Consider the following 20,392-nt stretch of genomic DNA (forward strand, 5'->3'; position numbering starts at 1 on the left):
ATATAAGCATCGACAAATGGTGGACGTAAATTTTATTTTTCCTGTGGGAAATGACGGATGACGAAAAAAAAATCACTGTAACTGTAAAATGAATCCTAAAACAACGGGTTAAGACCCTATATTCGAAAGATTCGACTGTTAATGCGTTTACAGCGCGATCTAAGGTCGCCCGGCCGAGAACGGTATTTCACATCGGCGATTAACACTCGCCCGAGCCCGCCTGAACGACTGAAATCGAAACCGTGCGAAGGAATCTAAGAGACTTTATAGGTCGTAAAGTGTCGGGTTTCTGTCGCGAGTACGCGGCTTGAACGGATCTCGCGAGCGACCGGTTCCCATCGCTGGAGAAGCCACGAGCCTCGGTTCTCCAGGTAGCGGCGTAGCCGAGTCGGAGGCGGATGGTCATTGTTAAGACCTCCCACTGGGACCGCGACTCCTTGTCATCGCTCGCATCGTCCGTGGTGAAGAAACAGTCACAACACGGCCGCGAGTGACGAGGAAATGCGTAATTACTTTGTCGTAAATGCGCTTGCGCCTCCTCCGCTCGGGGAACACCTAGCCGAAGAGGCTCCGGGGGAGCCTGCACAGCAGCCGCGTTTAAAACAACCGGCGAATCTGCGACGCGATCGTGCAAACGATCACGACGGAAGGCGGAGGATCGAGTAGGACAATTAAGAACGGACACGAGCCGTAATGAACCGTGCTCGGGTTTTCTTATTTCACGGTCCGCCCGCCCCCCCCCCCCCGCTCTCATCTTTTTCTGTACACGGTCTAATAAATTATCACTTATTAATATACTAAAGAAACGGAGACAAATACGGAGTAGCGGCACTAATGCGGCGTACAAAGATTTATCGTCTTACACGTGCCTCGATTTATCAAGTACCACAACGGCTACTTCCACGCGGGGCAGCGCGTCCAGTCACGTGAACGAAGAAATATGATCAGGCTCGCGAAGCCACATACGTTTCGTAAATCTTGTCGATTCGTTAAGTTAAGCCTGTTGTATTAACCGGAGAAGCGATAAACGTCGTGCTAAGCGTGCTACTAAGTCGGCCTACCTGATCGTTCTCTGGTGCAAGGATTAAAGGAACAGAGAGAGAGAGAGAGAGAGAGAGAGAGAGAGAGAAAGTCCCGTTTGGTCAGCCTATAGGCGACCAATTGGAAAAAAGAGAATGACCAGCCAACGCTAAAGAATAGGCTAGAGAACAACTTCTCAAGGTGCAAGGTTTGACTCCGTAGATTCGCGATAAGGTAGAGTGACCAGGTTACCGACAAAAATAGGCGAAAAATGGTTTCCCGTGCCTCAACTTTTCGTCCTTATATGAGAATACTTTTCGCTGGGAAGGGGCTCATTCGAAAGAGAAAGGTTCAATCTAGCGCCCGCTGATCACGAGCTGACGAGATTATGCAGATATTTGGTGATATAAGCGTTAGAAATAGGCCAAAAATTGACGATGCGCATGCCGTGGAATCCAAGCGTTTTTATGCCATTGGATGAGTTTTCTGGATGAAATCGAGAGCAGCGCGCACTAGAAAATATCTCCAGCTACAAATTCAGTTAGATTTTGTCTTGATTCTCTGCGAAATAAAGCGAAAAACTTGAAGCGCGTTTCTGGCGTCAGAATTCATAATGTCGATAATACAGAGCAAAAAATGTGACAAGTTTAGTCACAGACTTAAGACCCGTCGGATCAAGACCAAGACGGATCTTAAGTCAGTGGCTGAAGGCTGTGAACGGAAATTATACAGCAGTTACCGATCTGCTGACTCTGCAAAAGTCACGTGACTACCCTTGGCTCTTAATAAGCACAATTTATAAAGCAATTGCCGGAGATTTCCATAAATCCTAGCATCAACGCTTTGATACTTCACTTTTATTTCGGTGCCGCGTCGTACAGCCAACGAGCATCCGATAGGGACGACATTCCCAGAATCGTCTGGCAGGGAGAGAACGTCAACGGTCTTTCGCTCGAGCCCGTAGACACCGGAACCCACGATTCATCGTCGGATATAAATCGACATCCTCGCGGGGCCGGCGTGTCGCGCGACGTACACGCGTGGACGTGCTGCACCGCAGTTGCACGTTGCACCGCCGCCACCGCCGCCGCCTACTGCACCCGCCATATGGATATCCGGAACGAACAGCACCGCCGTGTGCGGCCGCCGCGACGCGACGGCGTGAACGATTTGTGCGAGTCTCGTCGGAGTCCGGGGACCAACCTTCACGCCGGCAGCTTTTAAATCGCAATTTTACACGCATAATTCCACGCTCGCGAGCAAACGAACCAACTCCCGCCCGATATATACGCCAGCCCCGGGAGCTTCGATCGTGATCGTGAATCGATTATAGTCGACGATGGTAAATGCAGTCTTTTCGCGATATATGTCGCAAATACCTGGCCGATAAATGTCGCAGAACTATCCCCACTACCACAAGGCATACCCGGTGGGGTATCGAAGCTCGTGAGTCCTCGGACGCCGAGGAGTGTAAACATAATACGGGTCGGGTACGACGTTCGGCGTGGATCAAAGAATAGTATCTCCTACACGATATATGTGGCTGGTAAGACCCGAGAAAACACTGTACACACTGTTCTGTTTTCGTCGTTTTAAGATATCAAGAAATTTTTTATCTCCAACCACGTTCATTGTTTTCTTAGGGGGCGTTTCTCGTGTGAAAACGGAATTTTTAAGAATCTTTTTTTCAGAACCATTGGACATATGGGGGGAGACTTTCTGGGGATGTGAACGGATAGAATGTTTCAGAAAATAGTAACAATTTTTCCAAAACTGTCGTGTCTCCCAACTTGTTAATATAAACAGAGTCCTATTGTACATAGTTAGTCCTCCGACAGTGGAGTCCTGGTTTATTTTGATCCGGGGTATCAACATGGCCATTCGCTTGTTCAGTTTCCAGCGAATTAATTAAACGAACAGCTGCTGCATTGGAACAATAGAAAGATAGACCACAAGAAGTACCTTGGACAATATATTTTAAAATATTGATAAATAAAGCAGTGAATGGCTCCATACATCATCAATTCTACAGTCAAAGAATGGTCCGCCGCAATGTTGCCAGATCAAGACTAAGTTCCCCCACTCTAATTTCCCCTTCTACCGCGTTATCCCCCACGCTTCCACCGCGACCCGGTCACGTGACGCGTTTCGTCTCTGCCGCGCATACTCCGGTACTGGCGGAGGGGGGGGGGGTAACGTTTCCCATGGATTCTTGCTCCCCCTGCCCTCATCTGGCAACACTGGACCGCCAGAGAAAGAAACCTACGGTCGGTCATCGTCCCTGAAGGGTTACCTTCGATTTTCCGTAATTTTTCAGCCGGTACGATGGTTGCTCTGAGAACGTGTCAAGCAATAGCAAGCGCACCTGCCAAGATCCAGCGTCCGTTTCGCCTACCTTTGCGCAGCGATTTCTTATTTTCCGCGGGAGCGTGGGCCTTTTATCGCGGGGGCAGCTCTATAAAATAGAACCCATGGCACAAGCCGTGCCGACCGACATCCCCAGATTCCGCCTCGACCGGATTTATTTTATCGGCCCGAGGAACACGTGCGTCTCACCCCGGACGACTTTCGTCAGAGAGACCTTCCTCCTCGGGAGATACCTTCGAGGCAACCCACCCTCCCCACCATTCGCCGATGGTCGCCTCTCCTGCTCGGCCTCCTCCACCCCCACGATCGCGCGCGCCACTTTCGAAGCGGAGGGAAGCGGATTTTGCCCACGTGCACCGTCGTCCACCCACGGGGGCCGATACAATGAGAACCGGGATTTATGCCGCGACTCGCGCTAATATAAAGGCCAATTTATTTCATACGTGAAAGTGCAACAGAGAGAGAGAGTGAGAGGGGGAGAGAGGGGGTCCTTCGGCCCCCCTTCGTCCCTCTCCGTTTCGGTTCGCGTACCCTACCTTGCCCGAACAGAACGCGCGGCGGCGTCGGCCTCTCGCAACACGGCAGCGAAATTTATACATGATAACTTTTGTACAATGGTTGAATTTATCGCGGAAACAATGCCGGACATCGTATCGCTAATACACGAGCCCTTCGACCGCGAGAGTTAACGACCGTGAACGAGACCACGATAGTTCCTTAATGTCTCTCTTACGCGTTCTTTATCTTTGCGATCTGCCGCTTTGCGCTACGCCTCGTTGGAATTATGATTGTCATTGGACAATCTCAGCGGAGCTGGATGTTGTCCGCGATCGGAGCTTGAAATTTTTCTGAGATCGGTTTCCGTTGCTGACACAGTTATCAAACACTTTTATTCGGAATAATTGTTATGCAAGACATGAATTTCGAGCTATGTCTGTCTCAATTACGACTCTTAATTCCACGTCAGTTCTATAACTGTTATTTTTTGGTTCTATACTCATTCCGTGACAGTTATAAATTCATCTCCGCAACGATTATACATATCGACTGTGTAATACAGAAAATTAAATCACAATATTACACTCATAAATTAAAAAGGTATAGTAAATTCTCGATATATGTCGCCTCGGTGATAAATGTCGCGGAGTTATCCCCACTACCGTGGGGTATACCACGCGAGGGGCGAAGAAGTTTGAGAGGCCTCGGTCTCTAATACTACTGGAGGATAAACGACATCAAGACCCGTGTTGCTGACATATATCGAGAATTCCACTGTATATAGTTAATAGTAACCGACAAATTATGGCACACTTATTTGCCATCTTTGATATAGTATTTACTCAAAATCAGTGACAAATGTGCCAAAGTGACAGCTCCTCTAATGAAAATTCTTTTCTAAATATTAAATACTGTGAGTAAATAAACACTGTTATAAATATTGTGAGATCCTTTATTTCTCTATAATTGTCTTGTTTATTGTAGAGCACACATAAAAATAGGTGAAAATTTTTAAGGATCTTATGTGCAATTATTTTGGGGGATCTTATGTGCAACTATTCAGAGTATAGGTTTGGTTTGGTTTGGTTTGAAGTCACATTTGAACGCGTGCGATGCGAAATAGGAAGTGATCGACGGCTGGCAGTAACACCGAATCCGAAAAAGGAATTCCCCGAGTCGAAGGACGATAAAGGGATTGAATAGAAATCGTAAAGAATTTCGAAGCGCGGTGGGTCCCCGGGCAACAAATGCAGAGGGCCATTTTCTCTCTTTCCTGTGTCCCATTCACCGCGGTCAGGTTCCAAGAGTGGCTCGGTAATTTATTTCCAGCGCATCGGGATCCCCGCATAACGACTGCAGTATTTGGTTAATATGATTTCCCGAAGTGGTAGTTAAATCTAAACGGGGGTCTTAACGTGGCGCTTACGAGTGTTATGTAAATATGTATAGGCTCCGTCGGAAAACCGGCAACCGTCGCGTCGGTGGGACCTAGCCATCAATATGACTAACTATGGTCGCTGTAGAGTTCCAAAAATATCTGTTTTCGGGGGGTGAAATACTGCATTGAGAAAAGGGACTTGTGAAAATTAATATGTGCGGCATATTTGGAATACCGCTTTTTTTAAGATGAAAATTTACGACAATGGATGGGAACGAATTAAAAAAGTGTATAATATCATAATGTTTTTTACTAAAAAGAAATACAATTGTACTGAACGATAATTATACTAAATTAGAATTTAGCGTACACACATGTACGCGGCAGTGCCCGTGTGTGTAGGTTAAAAACATATTTCATTGCGACATTATCCTAGTGATGAAAGGAAATAATTCGAACTGAACCAGAATTGTCACGGTAAATATTCCTCACATTGCTAATAGAAACACATAAGTTGCAAATTCACTTAATCCTCGAGGACATAACTCGGCAGATTAGTATAAACAAGTTGTTGGGAATACGTAGTCAAACTGCACTCGTTTTACGACCTGTTATAAATTGCAGAATTACAGGGTACGTAGCGTACAGGATAAATTACGAACATTATGGTCTTCGGGGTTATAAAAGTGGAATTAGTGAGAGCATAAAGTAAAAGTGTAATTCGAAGGACGTGCCATGACTAACAAGGTAAGAATTATGCCGATCAAAATTCGTATCCTTTGATACAAAGAATAACAAAATTCTTTTACTTTGAATAAATACCAGTCGAGTGTCGGTTTCGAAAATTTATAATATGTCGTCGCAAAATATATGAATATTACAACGACCGAATAAGTAAATGGCTAAATAAACTGGCTAATCAAATATTAAGCTGAACGCTGATTTGAACGCCTGTTACTGACTTAAACTACTCGAACTGTTTAGCGAAATCTGTGGACATAATGATTCGAATATCGATCATTTTATTTTATGTTCTTGGTACTGTACTGTACATCACGATGGAACAAAATTCAGGATACTCGATAATTCGAAAGGTCAAGATAATAGTTCGATAAATAAATTTCGTTTATAAACGTTAACAGTTTCGTTCGACCACTGGTAATAAATATTATCAGAAAAAATTCCTGAAGGTTACCTTTTTATTTTTCAGATCGTTCATGACTCCTTATACCCCTTTAGTTGAAGTGTTAACGAGTTAGAGTGTCAATGTGAAAAGTGAACTCAGAACAGAAAAGAGATACTGTGAATTCTCGATATATGTCAACAACACGGGTCTCGCCAGCGTCGTGTATCGTGCAGGAGACATACCCGAGCCGTGTTATGTTTCCACGTCGTCCGAGGTCTCTCGAGCTTCGTGTAGTGGGGATAATTCCGCGACGTTTATCATGCAAGCCTTGGCGACATATATAGAGAAATCACTGTACCGTGAAAGCTGTAACTTTAACGAACAACTTTTCTTGATAAAACAATTTCGTTCGACTGCTGGTGAGTACGCAAACGCCGAGTTCGTCGGTCATCAGGTCACCAGGTCAACCAACACAACTCTCGCGTTGCTGCAGGGCGTCTGAGATCTGTGCGTGGCCCTAGGGCGAGAAAAGGGCTCCAAATTGATGAAGTATCGTCACCGTCGGAACCCTGGTACCCCCAGGTAGAGAACACGTCGAAGCGCGGTGCACACTGGGGTCTAACGAAGCGAACGGTCACCCCTCCGTCTAACTAACGACCCGGGTACTTTAAACTGTAACTTGTTCGGAACGTGTTGGTTGGCCTACGTGGGCATCGAAACAATGCGCCTGATGGACAATACTTATTAGTTTCGGAGGTGGGCGAGCATGCTCTTCCTCTTTCTCCGCGTCGTTGTACCCCATTGTACAAGTTGAAGGTATGAAGCGAGGCAGGCGAAACGCCTACAAGTCTGACAAGGTGCCAGCGCATCACTCCTGGAGTACACGAAACCGTCTGGAAGGGAACAGCTTCCTCCCCCTCCTCTCCCCCTGCCCCAACCCCTCCATCCCCTCGAATAAAAACCCGACAACGGATTTCCCGACTCACCGTGATTAATTCAGACCCTCCCTGCTACACTGAGCGGCACCATCCTATTTCGGACGGTGTTTTCCCTGTTCTTTTTCGACAGTTTCACGGCCCTGTTACGGCCGAGCCGTATCCAACGTTTTTCTACGCGGAAGCCTATTAACTCTTTCCGGTCCATGTTCAGGAATAATCTTTGCCCAGAAAAAGATGTTTCTTACTCGTGAACCCTGCGGTATTCTACAATGAACTAATTCCGAAACGTTATTCGCTACAGCTAGACTGCGAATCTATATGCAAATTACAGTTGTTTGATATTTTAAATAAATTAGTAATTTATGATTTATCATAGAGAATTTTATTTGGCCAGAGAAACGCCCCTGTACCTTCATATTTTGCACCCCTGTACATTCTATATGTATTTATTCGTTATAGGATACATATATACAGTGTTTACCCGATACTTGTCGAAAACACGGATCTAGCCACGGACATGTATCGACCAGGAGATACTATTCTGTTCGTAGAAAAGGACCGCGAAGCTCTAGAGGCCTCGATTCATAGCCCCGGTAATTGTACCGTGTTTGGTGGCATTTTAATTAGAGAAACGAGACGAATACGATGGTAAAAGTTTTGATGAAAAAAGATCGAAAATTAGAAACGTTTCAATCTTTTGCTTCATTTGCATTAGTGCGAGTCGTCAAGCGGTCGTCGGGCGTGTTTACCGTTTGACTGGTTCCAAGGGGAATGCCTCAGTGGTGGGGATAAAATTGCGACAGTTACGGTAGAGACCGTTGCGACAGTTACGGAGATAACACTATAGTTAATTGTATATAGTCCCGATGTATCGCCTTCCTGCATCCACGTGATTAGCAATTAGTTCTCGCTTGGTTCGGTTCCTAATAATATTGTACAGGAGGTCAACAACAGAAATTTTTAGTAATTTTATTTTTCCTTCTTCTCGACGACAAATGATTTTGCTTCTCTGTTTGAACTCCGCGTTTCCGTTCGATTCTAGAAACGGACATTTTCGTTCAAATTTCGAATCGTTCGAATTTTTCCATAGGAATAATTAAAAAATTAAAGTTAGCAATTTGTTGCCGCGTTTCTAGCGAGCACACGGCCTACGAAAATCAATCTGCGCTCCGTCGGGAAGATTCCGTTGATAATACCCCATGGGACTATTAACGTGTTCGAGATTCATGGTGACGTGGTCGTGTCGGCGAGACAATAAGAGAGCATAACGTTCGCCGGACGAACGCGGGAGGATTAAACGCGAGCGCGCAACAAAGTCGATACCGCCGATCAATAAATCAGGTCTCGCGACCGGTTCGAGAGTGGTATTAAGCCCGTATCGCATTACGCGGAAAATAGGCCGTCCGAACGAATATTTGGACCGCGACCAGTCGGACCAGTCCTCGGTGGGGTCTTGCTAAGGATGCGTCCGCGGTACCGAATCATGAATAAATTTTAACGAGATTGCGAGCGAGCGAGTCGGAGGAGCCTGACCACTAGCTATATGCCCACGGACGAGGATGATAAATCAACGTGCCTAATCAGACCGCTTCATCGAGCCCACTTTTTGGGAAGTTATTAGGGAGGTTGGTCGAACGGGGAACCGATAACGCCGGCCTAGCGAAAAATCACCGGGATGAAATTGAATAATGACAGCGGCGGAATGCGGCCGGAGTAAACGAGCACCGAGCTCGATTTTAACAATGCGGGATATACAATATGCAAATAGAACTAATAAATACAGAAACCGTTCGCCCCGTGTCAGAGAAAGTCCTGGAAAAGGTGTGTACCAATTTCCATCTGTGATCACGCACTTTTTCTTCCGGCGACCCTCGTTAACCTTGCATTAATTGCATACGCGTGTTCACTATCGATTAGCGGGGAATTGAATAATCTACGAAATTAGAATTTAATTTTCTTTTAAGGCTCCATCGAACTTTCGTTTTGTATTATTTAGCAATCATCGGAAGTACCTACGTTATTCGTAGGCCCACCCTTGCCCTGGGCCCTGCGCTTAAGAGGCCACGCACTTATTGTTGGTTACTTTCATAATTGATGAAAAATAAATAAATGTTGTTGTAACATCTGAGGCATCCAATTTTTTACTTTTTTTTATCACACTATATGTAGGTATACATATGTAGGTATGTGTCGTCTTTCTGTCAGGGTCGGGCTTGCCCCGGGCCCCGTAACATTTAGGGACGGCTGTGGTCCTTCGCGTTTCAACACAGAAAAGAATTTACGTTTCCTGAACCTGGAATGGCAGGACTCGTGTCCCATCTGGATTTTAATTTTCCGGGTGCCAGTTTAAATTATTAGCTATTTATATCAGCCCCAATGAGAGGTTAAAAATTAATCTGAAAAAACCAAGTTCAAAAATATATATAAAAGGAAATTGATTCTTCGCAAGGGTTAAATTATGTCTACTTTCTCCGGGATGCATTTGCAAACTGCACTTATTTGTCCCGATTCTTATTAATATAAAACAGTGTTGTAAAGTAGATACTGGAATCCGGATAACTGCCGTCAAGCTTCCGTGACATTCTCGCTTTTAAACGAGTCCCATTTATATTCGATTGGGCCTTGATCAGTAACAGACATGGTACATTAAGAAGACAGGAGTACGCTAGATAACATCATGCTCGCAGAAACGTCAGAAGATTATCGTCGACGAATTGACGAGAAGACTGGCCAGCCTGTGTGGTCTAACGCGACGAACACGATTCCGAGCCGCCTAATCGCTGTTTTTCGGGACTATTTTCGGGCCGATTCCGGCTACCAAGGCGTACGACCCTAATGAATAGCGTTTAATTAAAGCCTATAAATCCACACCCCATCGGGTTCCGAAATGGAATAAGGGAACAGGGAATGTCGGGATCGACCGAAACACCTAACCGAAAAGCTGTCGCCGAACAAGATTTTCGAGCACGCAATAAAATCTTAGGAATGCGTTGCACTCGTTTCAGACACAGTGCCAGACGACTCGTTAAAATTTTATTAAAGCCCTTCGGTACCTTGTTAACGAGGCGATTCACAATTAAAAATAGTTGTACTATGCCGAAACGAACGGAAGTTCATTGTACAAAGACACCCGCGTTTTTTTCCGAAAAACACTACAGACATTACTGTTTTGAAAAAAACATTTCTATTTTTAATCAGAATAGTCGGTATTTACTGAATTTTCGATTCTCGAAAAATTGTTAATATTTGAACTACGATCATTTCGTTAAAAAGAATAGTACAACAGCAAATCGGAGGCTTCAAGCTTTGAAATGAGTTCACGTATATTGTTGTACTATTTTCTTAAACGAAATTATTATTAAAATTATAACTATTATTTTTGTCGATTTCCACTGTAAATTCTAGCAAATTGGGTAAACCACACTAAAATGCGACGACTATGACGAAAATGATTACTGAATTGACATTTACAGCGAATATTCAATATAATTGACGCACTCAGAGCAAAGACTGTACACAAAGAAGAAGAAAAATTCTATAATCTAATAATACCAGGAAAAGTGTGTAATAGCTAATTTACTATTTAGCTATAAAATATAACTATAAAACAGCTAAAATTATTCCTGCAGTTTTGCCACTATTTTCTTCATTATTAAATCTAATTGTTATTGCATACTGATCATCCAAAGCTTTCACGCTGAAACCAGATGGAATTCGTTTGACTCGCTGGCAGCGAATTGAACGTTCACTATGCGGCAAAAATGTTATTGAATCCGGAACACGCGGAAAGGTGGAACGCGGCTTGCGGAAACGCAAGTTGTGAATGAAATCCGCGTTACAATTTATAATGGTAAGCCGACATTAATTGCTGGTATCGTCTTATCAGTAATTTATTTGATAACGTTCGTACAAGCGAATGCACTTAATGAGCTAGGATGTTTAATGGTTTTTTACGGAAACGGGAACCGGACAGGGCGAGTTTAGAGACACCTCGGCCGGTCGTAAAATCCTACACAAAGTCCCGCGGATCGCGATCCTGATGACGCAATACGGGATTCCTGGGAAAAACAAAAGCGAGCGGACCAAATAAATTGTAACAAAACGGACGCTACGCGAACGGGTAACGGGCATCGGTGCTCCGGAGCTCGTATGCGAACGCGAACACCGAAGAATATTTATGCAAATGAAAGTGTAATACGCTCGCGATAGAATTTACTCCGTCGTTATCTTGTGCTTTACTAGCGTGCTGCTCCCCCGGTAAACCGAGGAGACAATTAACACCACGCCTTCTCGTAAAGCTACGACTAGAAAACAACATTTAACCATCAATGCATGCAACAGATGTCGTTCCCGATTTTTTCACCGGGACGTATCCGATAATTCAATGCCGCAGTTAATTCCCTTACAATTAAGAGAAGATGTTAGAGTCGCGGCTGGAACAGGTTATACGCGCCATCGGCGAGGTTCGATAACGATTAGATAAGATGCTCACTCCTGAACCTGTACACTAATTTTTATATCGACGTTGATTGTTATACGCGGCTGGGCAACTTAACCCCTTGTCCCACTTCAACATCGAGGCCTCCTGCCGAAGATTTCGAACAGAATTAATTAAACTTGCATGTTGTTTCTACTTTTTTTTTTAAATTCTATTTTCCTGTCATCGATATTTAACCGTTAGAAAATATACAGACACGCAATAGATATCACTTTCCTCTTTCTTCTAGAATTCAAACTGCCTTAAATACTTGTAAGTTCTCTCTGAATAATTCGGTGGTATTTTACTTGTAGAAACGAGCTCGTAAAATTAAGTTAATTGTTAATCCAGTGAGATTCAACATTGGGTACCGAGGTGCCAAAAAATGGTAAGGTGGGTGTACCGGCGGTAACGGGCTGGTTCAGACTATGGTATCGACGTTCCCTGTAATGAAAAGGATACGGATCACGCGAGCGGTTTGCAGGAGTTTGAACATGTTCGAACACAAAGGTGCTCGAGCTACCTTCTGCTCGTTTTACCGCGAACAAGCTCCAGTTGAGCAGCTTTAACGGCCCGCGATAAATTTGTATGTTTAAAGCCTGCTGCGAGTCAGATCTCACTCAAACGGCTTTATCGAGGACTATTGTGGATAGAAACCCTTAGGCACTGTGGAATTCTAACGATCTAGCGCCAACAGGTCAAAATCTCTTTAGGACAAACCAGTTCATCAGTGGAGAGATGGAATATTGGTAGAACCAAAAACGAAGGTTATCGATTCTCGTAAAATTATAATAATTAAGTTTTCCTTATACAAAACTGTGGTGGTCGCACACACGCGACGCTGATGCCGAAGGTGTTACTGTAAGCACGCGAGCAATTCTACAAAAGAAAAAAAGTATTGAACACTACTCGATCCGTTTTGCTGAAGATATCCTCGCACGGAGAAACTCTCGTTCGCCAGGTATGCGCCAGTACCTTGTCGAGGAGTGTAAACTTAATAACGGTTGCCCGTGTTTTACCATGCCGCAGATAAATTTTTCACACAACCGTTAGGGAACATTGGCACACATGTTCACCAGCGCGAAAGCGGCAACGATCGTCCTAGATACGCTCCTAGTCCGCGTCCTAGTACATCCTTTAGGTTTAAGTGACTTCCAAGCAGTCGGGATATTCTTACTCGGAAATTGAGATACACAACAAAAATATAACGAAAGTCCGCGCGGACGGTTTTCTTCGGAAAAAGTCGTAATTCGCAGCAGCCACGTGCATATCCGGTGCGTCATACACATCGGTCGGCTTGCAAACGAGTCGAGAAGAATCGATTCGACACGATCTGCGGGAGGGTTTGTGAATGAAGAAACAGGACAAAAAGGAAATGATAAGTCCCGATCCTTTTTACGGCCTAGGGGCTTCGGTGCTCCTTTTTCCTTTCTCGGAGCCACTGTGGATAATTGGGACCGCACCCACGATCTTCACACGTCTGTCCTTGCAATTGTCTCGCTTTTTCGTGCCCACCTTTCTTCCTCCGTCTCGTGCCATTTTGTTTCAATATCCTGAAACAATGTCGAACACTCCTTGTACAAACGGAATCCTCTAAACACTGTTTATAAACTGTCAAGTACGAGCGTACCTGACGGACGACCGAGAAAGATCAAAAGGACATATAAAAAATTAGACCTTCTGCAACAATATAAACAGCCTTCTTTTATCCTTATTCGATGCCCGTGGACACAGCTACGGGCAAGTGACTCAATGGAGTGGGGATAGGTCGTAGATGGCTACGTAGCTGTGCCAGTGCGTGTGACAAATACATCCAGCTTCGCCCGCATGGGCGTGGCTTCTTGCCCACAGGGGCGTAGCATCGTGCCCGCCGTTCTGCGCATGCCCAGGGTAAGAAAATCGCTGCCCGTACGGGCAGACGCTGAACAGCTCTGGTTTAATACATTGGTTGCCACGTTGGGCGCACATAGGTGACACAATTGTTCATCCATTTTTAAAATTTTGTTTTTGTTATAATATATTTTCTATATTAAATCGAATTTCTTGAGACAGAAAATTGATGTTGTGGTTTCCAGGACAACTTATTATGATGCAATCGATTTCATTGTAAATTGACACTTCAACAACCGAGCCCGTCGAAATGACAGTTTTTCATATTCGAGCCTGTGCCAGTGTCGCCAGATGAGGGGAGGGGGAGCAGGAATTGAGGGGATAAGTTACCCTCTCTTTCTGCCAATGCCGGAGCATGTGCGATAGAGACGGAACGCGTCACGTGACCCGGCCACGGTGGAAGCGCGGTCGGAAGGAAAATTAGAGTGGGGGAACGAGTCTTGATCTGGCAAGATTGGTCTGTACGCACAGTGCTCCAAGAAAGGAGGAAATCCTGTTCAAAGATTCGCGATCTTTTATGTTCTCTTAACAATGATAAATGATCCATTCATGTGCCTGTTTTGTCAGTTATATAAGCGTTACACTTAGTCAACGACAAGTCAATCGTTTCTTGCTCTCTTTAGCTTGTTCGGTACGGCGGTCGACTATAGTCGACAACTGTCAAACGCGTACGTATGGCCAGACGTCGACTGTCATTCCAAAGAGGTTAATGCGAGATACATTCCACAGTGTGCGATAATAAGACACGGGTAGCCGATAAGCTTTCCCTTAGTATCCTATCACGGTTTCTTTAAAACGCCACTTCGATTCATGAGAGCGCCAAGTGGCAATACCAGGCGGAAGTGGTAAAAGCCATGGTACTTAACCAAAATGTAGCCCAATCATTCCCACCGTGTGGATCAAAAGTGTCAACGATTTCTTATCTCACTACCATGCTGAATTTTAACGCCGGTATGGCAGCCTTAAAAAGGGATCCCATAATGTGTGAAACCAAAATCGAAGATGGTCGAAATATTCTGATACAAACAGCATGAAGCGCATTTTGCGTAGTAATTATTATATGGCGAATTTTATATACTTATAGTTACACTCGCGGTGTAATTTATAGTTAATTTTAAAAACGAAGATGTTTTCGTGAAGATAAAAATCGCGTGCTGCAAAAACCATTGCAAACTGATCATAACTATTAATGATGAATGGAAATGTAATGAATGAAAATGTAATTTATGGTATAAATAAATGTATGCATAAACAATGACACAAAGAAATGTTTCCATATTTTCTATTCTACCAATGTAATTTGTTTGTTTAACGTGGTATCAATGCCATTAAAATTTAATCAAAGTAATAGATTTGTATGAATCTGTGTTATCGGTTTTATTTACGTTCACACATTTTGTATGAAAAAAACATTTGCAATGTAGGCACCTTTTTAACCTAAATCGTCAATATATTGTACATGGCGGAATTTTTTTCTAACGTTTTATTTTGTAATTTTTAATCTCTTTTCAGTTATTTGATAAAGAATGGCTTTAAATAAGGTCGTGTGCAGCAACTACTCAATTTGTCACGAAAAGGAGCATGATGATTTATGTTTTTACATAGTAAAAACAGCACGTTGCAAGTAAAATGTTTATTTTATGATCGTGAAATTATGATTATTTCACAATTTATAAAAGTAAATAAATAAGGAAAAAATAAAATAAATTTAAATTCTGTCCGCAGGTGTAAAAAATCTCCGGCTTGTAGTATTGGATCAGAAGACTCAATTTTCAAGAAACCAATTATCAGGTTACAACCCAATTATAAAGAACAGAGTAATAATTTAAAAAATTTACTTATAAATCTTATTTCTTTGTACTTACAGAGAAGAAGCAACGACTGTTTGTGAAAATCCGTCAGTTTGCGGCCATGACTCGGATTCGTCCAGTTCCTCGGCGGAGAGTGAACGAAAACTGTGTATCAAGTAAATCAAAATTATGCTTCAAAAGAAAACTCCTATGACGAAGACATTAATAATCAAAAGATAAACATAATATTATTTGAACACGATGTTGTGTGTTTTTTTCATAAAGACAAGGAGTAACGTCTATTTGTACAAACCAATCAGTGTGTGACAATGCATCGAATAAATCCAGTTCCTGCTCCTGCGAAGATCAAGAGCCATGTGTCAAGTAAAAGAAAGTGCAATTGTAATTCGAAAGACAATTCTTGAAAGTTGCTTTAAAATCAAACTTTTTGGTTCGAATAAAAGGGAAGCTTTACCGGTATGTACGAACAAATTTGTATGTGGACAAATGTCAGTGGAGTCCTCTATATCTGATGAGGACTTGGACCAGACTTGTTCAAGGTAATTGTTAAATTACCAATTACCAATTGTTAAATTACTTTGAAGATGTTTCACACTCGAATAAATTTAAACCAAAATATCCGGTTCTGAATATCAAAACAAAAGTAGAAATTTAAAAAATATGAAGACTATACTATGTACTACTAAATTTTATTTGTATTTTCTTCTAAATTTTTCTTCTATTCCGTAATTTTAGAAGAAAAAGAGCAACGTCTATTTGTACAAACCAATCAGTGTGTGACAATGCATCGAATGAATCCAGTTCCTGCTCCTGCGAAGATCAAGAGCCATGTGTCAAGTAAAAGAGAGTGCAATTGTAATTCGAAAGACAATTCTTGAAAGTTGCTTTAAAATTAAACTTTTTGGTTCGAATAAAAGGGAAGCTTTACCGGTATGTACGAACAAATTTGTATGTGGACAAATGTCAGTGGAGTCCTCTATATCTGATGAGGACTTGGACCAGACATGTTCAAGGTAATTGTTAAATTTCCAATTACCAATTGTTAAATTACTTTGAAAATTTTTCACACTCGAATATGACACTATACTACTACTAAATTTTATTTCTATTTCTATTTCTTTCTAAATTTTTCTTCTATTCCGTAATTTTAGAATTAAGAGGTGTTTCCATCACTCCACCTGCAGAAATTATTCGATATGTTTTGATATGTCAGAAGATCAGGATTCTTTCACAGAAGGGCTGCTACAACAACTTCCAAAGTAACATTTCATTTCCAATAATGGCCGGCAAACAAAGGGAACAATAGATACCTACGGAAAAATTAAAAGTTCTGCGTAATCCTGAACAGAACGAGATATATCGATGATTCTCGAAAACACTGGGAAATGATGCTTCATTGTGAGAGGGCTGCGTTCTCAAGAACATCATCGAACTTGCCATTGCCCTCGAGAGAGGTAACGAAATCATCAGCCGAAAGTTTGGCATCCTTTCTCGGACTGGTGGAGAGTTTCAGTAGCTGTTTCGAAAAATTTTAAATACCAGTGAAAATAACATTTGTCGCGCGTGGGCGTATTTTTATTAAATATTGTCAAGTGATGCCGGACTTTTAATTGCTACTGTATATCGTTAAAAATGAATCGCTGAGAAGTCAATTAACCCGATTTATTATACTTAGGCCCGTTTCTACTGGCATTTGTACTCGTCCGCTGCAAGAAACTCGTGCATGTACCAGAAAAGTCTAAATCATTCTCTCCTGGTGACACTGTCCAAGTAAGTATTGTCACTTCGACGTAAAGAGACATCAACTATTAAATATTTTCAGACCCATTACGTTGAATCGTCTGTATTAAGTCTGAAATTGCGCTTGTGGGGTCGTACCGGTTTAAAATCATTTGCATCAAGCCTTAAAATTTTCAAATCCTTTGCATTCGATCACCTGCATTCAAGGCTCCCTATAACGAAGCCTACGCAAACCAGAATGTCTGCATTGTATCCCACGAGTTCAAAGTTATTTATACCGCGTTTCGCAAGTTTGAAGTTAGTAATGTCGGGTTCGGAAACTGCAGGCTCCTCTGCATTGTAATCCACCCCAGCAGAAACCTTTCTGTCATGCCCCCATAGAACTGGACCATATACATTTTATTCGTTTCAAGTGATCTATACGCATGCATGGTTTTATCTGCAACTGAGTCTTCCGCACACGATCTCGTTTCTATTCGGTTTTGCAAGTCTGTATACACTTAACCCCTTCCCCTGCAATAACAAAGCAGACTCGTGACGAAAATGTCTTAGTTCCTTTTAAATCGAAACACAATTTTATTTTTCCTGTTATCAATACTGAAGCAGTAAAGTAAACATACAATATTTTCTGTTTGTACTAGGAAATTGTTAAAGACAAAAAATTTCTAATTGTTGTAGTTGTGAAGAAAATAAAGAGTGCAAGGGGTTAACTTGAATCTGAAACCAATGTTACGAAATTCTTCTAGCATTAAAAAATAAAAGCTCATTATAATGGTAATTTTTACAGGTTGTTGGACAGCCGGAAGCAAAAGACGGACATTAGCATGTGGGACCAACTGATACGTCCGAAAACGTTTGATTTCGTTGCCAGGGAAAATCTAATAAATCGACTCGCTGCATTCATATAGTGAGTTAATTGAATTGTGTTGAACTACCACCTCTGACAGAAAATATTCGAACAAAATTCGTAAAAATAGTAGTGAAATAAAGACAAATGCATTTTAATTCTTCAAAGAGCGTCCTTAACGTTTGGGGATAATTAAACTCTCTCTTAAATCAGTGTCAAATTTTCTTAAAAACAAATATAATCATTTCCCTATCAACATTTGCGTCATTAATGAAAATATTTTTAGTCAATAAGGTACATATATGAATAGCTATCGCGATTAATCGAATACTTTTTGCCAGGGGTTGTACAAACTGTAGGCTCCATGTTAGTTCAAAAAGTTGCAAAATTCACGAGTCAATCATGACAATCTCGTTTTAGACAAACACGAATTTATGACAGTTCCGTTGTAAAAATTCGTCGCATGATAAATTCATAAAATGTAAATGGAACAAAAACCAACTGTTTAAACGTTACTAAGGTTTCTTTTCTGTCGAACATTTTAGCAAGCAGAACGGCTTAGAATCTATATGTCTCGAAGGTCTGTCATTAAAGCCCGGCGAAGGTATACGGCTTCTTACGGCGTTGTACAATTCTCGTGAAACAATGAAATACGTGTATTGTTGGCGCGCGTTCGATAAAATGGTCGGCATCTCGACGGACGATCGCTATCGGGCTGGATCAAGATTCTATTCGGAGAAAAATATCGAGAAATGCGACTGGTTTCGCGCGATCGGTTGTTTCGAGTGTCTCTCGACCCTGTCCATAAATTACGCTTATATAGCGACACCCACGGGGGATCTGCTTATCACTCTGGCCAAGTATACTGACTATTTAATCTTATAAATTAAGTTATATGTATATCCATAAAATCTAAATATAATATATTTGAAATTCGGTTCGCTATAACGGGGAGCATAGAAAATTTCAAAAGAATTGGAAATGGCTGCAGCTGCTCTGTCTAGAGGAGGAAATTGTTCGAAACTGTAACACATTGAAAGGTTGCGAAATGATTCTCATACCCGGAAAAGCATGGATGAAAGCCCACAGTTTAGCGCCGAAATTGAAAATACAATATGCTATAAGTGCATACGCTTTTAGTTCACTTCTTCGCCAGTCTATCGAAGAAATAATTAAGTTTCTTTTTTTTTTTAGTTGGAATACCAGAATACGATGTTCACAAACTATTTTTGACAAAACACACGCGAGTACACACCTTTGCACTGACTACAGGCGTCGACCTCAGATTTCGACAACCCTGGTGTCTCGATTCAACAATTAAGACAATCTGCTTATGGTATCCGGACACTTTAGGTAATCAGAACCAAATTATTCCTGTTTAATTTGTACTAATCATTTGTATCGCACTGTGCACCATGTTCTATTTTAAATTCTGCAACATCGTTTAAATTTAAGAGGCGGGAAGCCCACCCCCGCCATCTATGATCAAACAGCAACATTAACTACTTTTATCAATAGCGAATGCATTTACAGAGAGGAAGCACAGACTTGAGATTCCTATTAGCACTCATCTGTGGCGGAAGCTAGTTCTGATTCATACCACAGATTTAATAAAAACACAAACTTCGGTCTGTGCATGATAAAAATACAATGGGTTCTGTTGCGTGCTAAAAATTATGTAGGTTCTGTTCCATGCTAGATGATTTTAGTGACTCTCTCGCTAGATGGCGTAACAGTATTTCGTGGCAGATTTTGGTCAACGTCTGCTCCAATTCTGCTGCCTGCGTCAGCTAGCAGATGCAATTTATTAAAAATATCACAGAAATTTTAAACTTATTTAGTAGTGAAATGAACTTTCTTATTATTGTATTAACATTTTTATCGCTTATACAGTATACCTATGTTTGCAATTTTGGCATAATCGAGAGAATTTGGATGTTCAGTTAAAGAAACTGTTTCTAATGTTACCGTCACTTAGAGTTTTCGAGTACCTTGGTGAAATTCGGATGCTGAAAACACTTTGTGCCATGTGTTATCAAATACGATCCGGCAGTTGCAGTAATTAATTCAGACATATTATCCCTTTAAAAATTGTATCTGCGAATATCGATTATCATATGTTTCAGATGTTTGTCGTGTTAATTTGCAACTTCAGAAAGTTTTACATGAAGACATTGATGAAACGAAATGGATAAAAAGTGTACAATGCTTAATGGTTTGTTTTAGACACGATTTCGACAAAATGGGTGTCAAGTTTGACATTAGTTTCTACAATTCCTAATTTAGGAACCACCGTTAAC

General features: G+C 42.0%; 1 protein-coding gene across 1 annotated transcript; it reads left to right on the plus strand.

Moving 5' to 3' along the window:
- Positions 1 to 15,991: 15,991 nt before the first annotated feature.
- Positions 15,992 to 20,375, plus strand: LOC143353851 (uncharacterized). Its single transcript, XM_076787455.1, has 7 exons — positions 15,992 to 16,044; positions 18,033 to 18,152; positions 18,638 to 18,952; positions 19,053 to 19,216; positions 19,287 to 19,445; positions 19,986 to 20,150; positions 20,219 to 20,375. Exons 1-7 carry the CDS (start codon positions 15,992 to 15,994, stop codon positions 20,371 to 20,373), a joined length of 1,131 nt encoding a protein of 376 aa, XP_076643570.1. The 3' UTR covers positions 20,374 to 20,375.
- Positions 20,376 to 20,392: the final 17 nt, after the last annotated feature.

The sequence above is a fragment of the Halictus rubicundus genome, chromosome 4, assembly GCF_050948215.1.
Source record: "Halictus rubicundus isolate RS-2024b chromosome 4, iyHalRubi1_principal, whole genome shotgun sequence".
Classification (NCBI taxonomy): Eukaryota; Metazoa; Arthropoda; class Insecta; order Hymenoptera; family Halictidae; genus Halictus; species Halictus rubicundus.

Coding starts and splice junctions, on each gene's coding strand:
- LOC143353851 (XM_076787455.1), top strand. CDS start 15,992: ATGTCAGTGGAGTCCTCTATATCTGATGAGGACTTGGACCAGACTTGT. Junction 18,153..18,637: donor CGACTCGCTGCATTCATATA/GTGAGTTAATTG, acceptor CGAACATTTTAG/CAAGCAGAACGGCTTAGAAT. Junction 19,446..19,985: donor ATGGTATCCGGACACTTTAG/GTAATCAGAACC, acceptor TCGCTTATACAG/TATACCTATGTTTGCAATTT.